This window comes from Coenobita brevimanus, chromosome 79, assembly GCF_032717465.1.
Source record: "Coenobita brevimanus isolate Jiangsu-jjx chromosome 79, ASM3271746v2, whole genome shotgun sequence".
Taxonomy (NCBI): Eukaryota; Metazoa; Arthropoda; class Malacostraca; order Decapoda; family Coenobitidae; genus Coenobita; species Coenobita brevimanus.
Window position 1 is genome coordinate 28,036,554 of NC_137032.1, and position 6,757 is coordinate 28,043,310.

The window sequence follows — 6,757 nt, forward strand, 5'->3', positions numbered from 1 at the left end:
TACAGACACGAAGCCAGGCTAGGCAGGACGAGGTGTTACTGCTGCAATCATGAAACTGATGCAAGAACAAAGTGTACTACTACAAGCACAGAATGAAGGACAGAAAGAACTCAAAGAATAGTTACAAGCACAGAATGAAGGACAGGAAGAACTCAATGAACAATTACAAGCACAAAGTGAACAACTACAAGCACAAAGTGGAGAACAGAAGGAGCAGTATGAATGACTTCAAGAGGCATTACAGGAGCAACAGAGGGAGTTACAACTGAGGGTCCAAGGACAGCTAGATGCTTTCATGGGGGAAATGAAGGAAGAACAACATCAGTTGAAGGAGGATGAATACTCTGAGCTATGGCATCAGAAGTATGAGGTAAGCAATAATGTGATGGAGTGCAGACAGCATGTAGACAACCAGCTGAAGACTAGTGGGGGAATAGTGATGGAGTGCAGACAGCAAGTAGATAGCCAGTTGAAGCATGTAGTCAACCATGTGAAGATACTTAGTGAGAAAATTGAGGCTATAGAGAAATATTGCACCGCTGAGCCTCAGGTTAGTGTACAGGGGGCAATTGAAAAGAATGGGCAGTGTATGGTGAATCTTGATGGATCCCAAGCACCCAAAGGTAACATTATAGGGTTGAATAATCAGAATGTAGGAGATTTAAGTCCTGGACTTAATTATAATGCCGCAGTTTTCAGGCCCCAAACCAGTAAAGTGCAGAGCTATAATGGGGGCACGGTTAAAAAGAAACCTCAGGAATTTGATGGTAGAGTATCTTTGGAAGCTTATCATGTGCAATGAGTTACTTGCAGATCAGAATGGTTGGGGTGATAGGCAGAGTGCAGTGCAGCTTGCTACTAGCTTTAAGGGCACAGCAATGGCAATTCATGGCCAGATGTCTACAGAGGCGAGGAATGGTTATCAGTGCTTAGTACAGTAGAAGTACTGGAGCATAGATACGGGACCGTGTACTAGATTGACGTTTACAGAGCAAGATTCCAGAGCCATGTTTGGGCTCAAGGTGAATCTCTACAGCAGCTTGCTCATGACCTGAAGAGTATGGCATACAAGGTGTACCCTGGAGCAGCACCTCACCTGTTGGCTATCCTTCTGAGGGACCAATTCATCGATGCTCTTGACAGTGCAATATTGAAAGTGCAAGTGAAGCTGTCACAACCAAGAAGCATACAAGAGGCATTAGCCAGGCCTCTAGAGTTTGAGTCCTATCTTCTGTTAAACAAGATAACGGTCTGAATGCTTTAATTACTATAAATAAACAGAGAGTACTTGCCATAACAAAGAAATGCTCGCGTCTAGATGTCGATGGCAACACTCTCGCGAAGAAGTGATAAAAGTATTCTGTTGAATTTATTAATCTATCCTTGTATTACCAAGTTCTTATGTCAAATTGCTTTATTCGTGTGTTAATGTATGTATAAACTGCAAGGACTGATATAACGCTACACTTACTTAAGCAAAATGAGCGGCTACTTCGTGTTAGAAAATTTTAGTGCAACAAGAGAAATAACTCAATATGTATTGTTACGTCCTCGTCCCACACTGCCACAGGCTCCAACAGCAGCAGTTCAGTATAGAAAGGACGTTGCCCACTGAATCGTTCTTCGAAGGGTCAACCTTTCAATGTGCATGAGATCAACTCAGGCATCATAATAACACAGGCTTCTCGTTCGTTGTCTTTATTTTTCAAGTAATTACAATGTCTGTTTCACAACTTCATAACTACACTAACTTCACAAGGCCGCAAATAAAACTGACTGAAACTACTCAGTTCTCTCCCCATCCTTTTTAAACCTTCCTTGATACTCGATTGTTCCAGGACGTACTCCTAGCAACAACAGAGTTCTATGTCGGAGGCATCCAAAATATTCCAGAGCTTGCTTACTTTATGTTGCACCCTAAATGCATTATCATATAAAATGAAATTCAATCTGAAGATTACGTAATTTAACAGTCATCCAAATAAAACATTATAGATAGAAAAAAGAATAAAAATTAATCCATAACTTTACAAAATTGCTCTGCTCACATCAGCAGGTTATCTGGAAACTCTCACTAGCAACCGAAATGGCACGAAGCATCAGAAATTATCCAATGCCACCCTGCTCCTCCACGGTCCACTCACCCTGGAATGACTTGGTCCTCTTCCTGATTCACTTCTTCCCTTGGGAAACCGTCGCCATCCTCTTGTGCTTCAGCTTCTTGGTCCTAGTCAACATCATCAGCTGTGGATATTCACGATTCCTCGAAGACCTGGCCTATGGTACTGCCACAGACGATTCACGTGTACCATCTTTGGCTAGACTTCCTGCCTCCCTGAATCCAATATGTTATGTCTGACAGGCGGTCCATCACAGTGTAGGGCCCATCCCACGGGCTCTGCAGCTTCGGTGACTGTCCCTTCTTCCCTTGAGGATTTAATAGCCAAACTTTGTCACCATCCTTGAAGCTCACCTAACTTGCCCTGGCATCATACTTGCATTTTATCACTTTAGTGGAAAACTTCAGAACATCTCGAACTTGGTGATGTACGTCAGCCAGTCTTTCCTGAAGATGCATTGCATTACTGGAGGTGTTTGTAAGCAGCTCTTCATCAGGTGGTCTTCCCATTAACAGATCAACTGTTAATCATAACTCGTGGCCCAAAATAAGCTTTGCTTGGGTGAAACCGGTAGACTCGTGAGATACAGATTAATATGCTGTCAGCAACGCAGGTAATTTCTGGTCCCATTCCAGCTATCCCTCAACACAGTACTTGGTTATTTCTTGTCCCAGGGTCCAACTGAATTTCTCCTTTATCCCATGTAACTGTGGCCTTCATGGAGTTATCCTGGTCTTCTTGATGCCCAGTAACTTGCAGCACTCACGGAATACAGCAGACTCGAAGTTTTTACCCTGGTTTGAATGTAGCTCTTGTGGCATCCCAAAATGACAAGAATTGGTCAACCAACACTGGAGCAACAGTTGCAACCTCCTGATCGGGGATGGCATGGGCCTGTGGCCACTTTGTGAAGTATTCCATGGGAACACATATATGCCAGTTTCCTATTTCAGTGAATGGCAGAGGTCGAACTATGTCCACTGTGATTCTTTCCATCGGTGCATCCACTTGGTACAGCCAGAGAGGGGAGCAACCATGTTTCTTTGACCCCTTCTTGGCACAGCATACATCATAGGCCCGACACCACTCTTCAACACCCTCAAGCATGTCATTCCAGTAGAACCTCTGGTTCAGCCAACTTAGTTTTTTTTTTTTTTTTCCATTCCCAGACGCACAGTAGTGATCTGGTTATGAGACTCTTCTAAGACCTCAGACCTCATTTTCTTAGGAACCACCAGCTGTCAATACTTGCAAAGGCCATCAGCTGTCTCCCACTGATGCTCCAGTAGTCCATTGTTCAAACAAACAAGGTCACACTGAATCCAGTAGCTCTTAGTCACAGGGCTGAACCTGGAAATCTTCCCAAGATGGTTGCACTGCACTCCACTGTAGCCACTCTAGCAATTGTTATAAATCTATATTCTCCATCTGCGTCATCTTCAGGTCTTCTCCAGCTGAGACTGGCCCTGTCACTGCAGTATGGATGCATTTCTTGCCAAGATCTTCTTTCCTAGTACTCTGCTTGCAAATTGAGTCACAAGGCCTACAACTCAGGCTGTCAGCATTGTCATGCACCCACCCAGGACGGTGCCGCATCTCATAGCTGTGCAGGTCCACCTTCCTGAAAGAGCATGCCGTTCATCCTTCTGGATTCCTTAATGTCTTCTGCTGCTTCAGTGCTGCATGGTCCATCCTGATGATGAAGTACGACCCATACAAGTTTGGAAGGAAGAAGTCAAGGCTCTTCATCACTGCCAAGAGCTCCTTATTGGTCACATAGTAGTTCCACTCCACTGGACTGAGCTCCTTGTTGTAATATGCCACCACACTCTTTGTCATCTTTTTTCTGCGACACTACTCCATCAGTGCCATGGTCAGTAGTGTCACAGTCCTGGATGAATTGCCTACTCTGATCTGGGTATGGCAAAACAGAACTTGCGAACGTATGCTTGAGTTCATCAAAGGCCTTCTGAGTCACTGTAGTCCACATAAATTTCTGCCTCTTTCCTAACAACTCGTGCAGAGGTGCAGCAATCGTTGCAAATTCCGTGACAAAACGCCGGTAGCAGGTACAAAAACCCAGGAAACTCCTGAGCTCCTTCATGCAAGTTGGAACTGGCCAGTATTCCACAGCCGCCACCTTCTCTGCATCAGTATGGATGCAGCCCTTGCGTATATTGTGTCCCATGTACTTCACATCCTTCTGGAACAAGTAGCATTTCTTAAGGTTTAGCTTGAGGCACATTGCTTTGCATTACATGGGCCAAATGGAATCACTTTGAGCTACCATAAACAGTGCCCATAAGAAAAGACTGTTTTCTCCTTGTCATTTTCTGCAACCTTGACCTGGTAATATTCTGATTTCATGTCTAGGGTGAAGAACCACTTAACACCTGACAGAGCATCCATTGTGTCATCAATTATTGGCAAGGGGTATGCATACTTCACTGTCACTTCATTTAGGGCTTGATAATCCACACAGTACCTCACTGTGCCAGCCTTCTTCCTTGCTAGAACAACTGCTGACACCCAAGAATTGCTGGACTATTCTATCACTCCTTGACCTTGAAAATTCTCCATCACCCTCTCCTTTTTTTGCCGTTGAGCTGGTGCCATCCTCCGAGCAGGCTGTTTAATCAGACGGTGATACCTGGTGTCAATACAATGATCTACCAGACATATGCATCCCAGGTCTAGGTCTCCAGAGGAAAAGATATCAGCAAACTTCACTTGCAGTTGCCTTAATTGCAGCACTTGCGAGTCACCCAGGCACTGGCAAAACATGTCTTGTAAATGGTCTGACAATTTTCCATCTTCTTTGGCTACACTTATATTACAGGCCTTCCACTGACGTCACTCACGGTCCACTGCCTGGCACAGTCCCACTGTTTCTCCTTCACTGATCTTCTATGTCTCACGGGAGAAACTGGCCACCACAACTGACACTTCAACCATGCATGTTACCACCATAGTCCTCCCCATTATCACTCCAGCCTTCATCTTGCACCGTCCATCAGGCTTCACCATCCCAAGGCAGCTGTCAAAAAAGCCACTCACCTTGCACTGGAGAGGTAGTTCTGATCTTGGAGAATGCACAGTGCCCTTTTTGGGGATATCACTCTAATGCACAGCTCCGTCACCTGACTGCCAGAACTGGTATGTCTCACTGCCGTGACAGGAACTTACTTTCCTCGGACCTTGAGCTTCATGGAGCAGAAGTCCAGCTCACATCCCATGTATATCAGATAGTCCAGACCAAGAAGGCAAGAATCCTCCATGTCAGCCACGTAAACTGGAAGTGTAGCTCTTGCTCTGCCACCTCAATCTGGACATCCAAAGGTCCCCTCAGTTCTGCACGGTGCCCAGTTATACCGCACAGTTGTTCTGATGGCTCAGGTGGCTACCATTAATGTAACATATCAGGCCTCACAAAAGTCTGCTCTGAGGCTGAATCAATTGCCAGGAAAGACCTCTCACTATCTATTCTTTCTTCTACTTACACACTGTCAAAGTTCTCTTGCGTTTTCTTGGTGGTGGGGCTGCTTGGGAAAAACCGGCTAGTGGTTGTCCTTTAACACCAGCCTTTACTAGTTTTCTGCTTCTTTATTTCCCTCTGCAACCCACTTCTTGTCTTCCTTTTTCTTATTTGGACAGTCACACCTGAAGTGTCCCACCTCACCACATGTCCAACACCCTTTTGTTGTAATCGTATATATCCTTTCACTGTTCTGTTCTTGCTCCTTCTTCCATTTGTAACAAACCTCCCTCTTGTGTCCGGGCTTCTCGCAAAATTAGCAACCTCCTCTGATCTTCTACTGTTCCCTCTTCTACTTGTAGCAGTCCTCTTTCCCTTCTCCTGGGTTTTCACAATACCAGCAGTTTCCTTCATTTTTTTCTGTTTCAAATACCTGCCCCTTCCTTGCTTTGAATCCTGCACTACATCCTGCCTGCAAACTGGATGTACTGGACTTGACATAGGACTCAGTTTCCAGAATCCTGGCTAGTGCTTCTTGCAAGCTTCTTGATTGTGCCTGCTACACTTGCACTTTCAACTCTCCATGACCACGAGCATCAATGAACTGGTCCCACAGAAGAGTAGCCAGCACGTTAGGTACCACTCCAGGATACGCCTTGTGTGTCATACTCTCCAGGTCATGAGTAAGCTGCTGAAAAGATTCGCCACGAGCTCGTACAGGGATCTGGAATCTTGCTCTGCAAACCTCAGTCTGATACATTGTCCTGTATCTGTGCTCCAGCACTTCTACTAGGGAGTGATAATAATTGTTCCTCTCCTTCACTGACATCTGGCCAAGAATTTCCACTGTGGCACCTTTGGGTCAAGTAACAAGTTGCACTGCCCTCTGCCTATCATCCTAACCATTCTGATCAGCAAGTAATTCAAATTGCACATGGTAAGCTTCCTAAGATACTTTACCATCAAGTCCTGAGGTTTCATTTTAATTGGACCTCCATTATAGTCATGCACTTCACTGGTTTGAGGCCTAAAAACTGGGGCATCATAATCAAGTCCAGGACTCATTACTTCTATATTCTGATTGTTCAGCCCTATAAAACCTAACTTTAGATGCTTGGGATTTGTCAAGATTCACCATAGACTGTCCTTTTTTTTTTTCATA

The 6,757-nt window shown here is 44.8% G+C and overlaps 1 protein-coding gene across 1 annotated transcript; it reads right to left on the reverse strand.

The window, feature by feature from the left end:
• Nucleotides 1–3,885: 3,885 nt before the first annotated feature.
• On the reverse strand, nucleotides 3,886–4,365 carry LOC145409066 (uncharacterized). Its single transcript, XM_080279616.1, has one exon. The coding sequence runs from the start codon at nucleotides 4,363–4,365 to the stop codon at nucleotides 3,886–3,888; it is 480 nt and encodes a 159-aa protein (XP_080135742.1).
• Nucleotides 4,366–6,757: the final 2,392 nt, after the last annotated feature.

What these genes read in the sequence shown, in the direction of transcription:
- LOC145409066 (XM_080279616.1), bottom strand. Translation starts at nt 4,365, where the DNA reads ATGTGCCTCAAGCTAAACCTTAAGAAATGCTACTTGTTCCAGAAGGAT.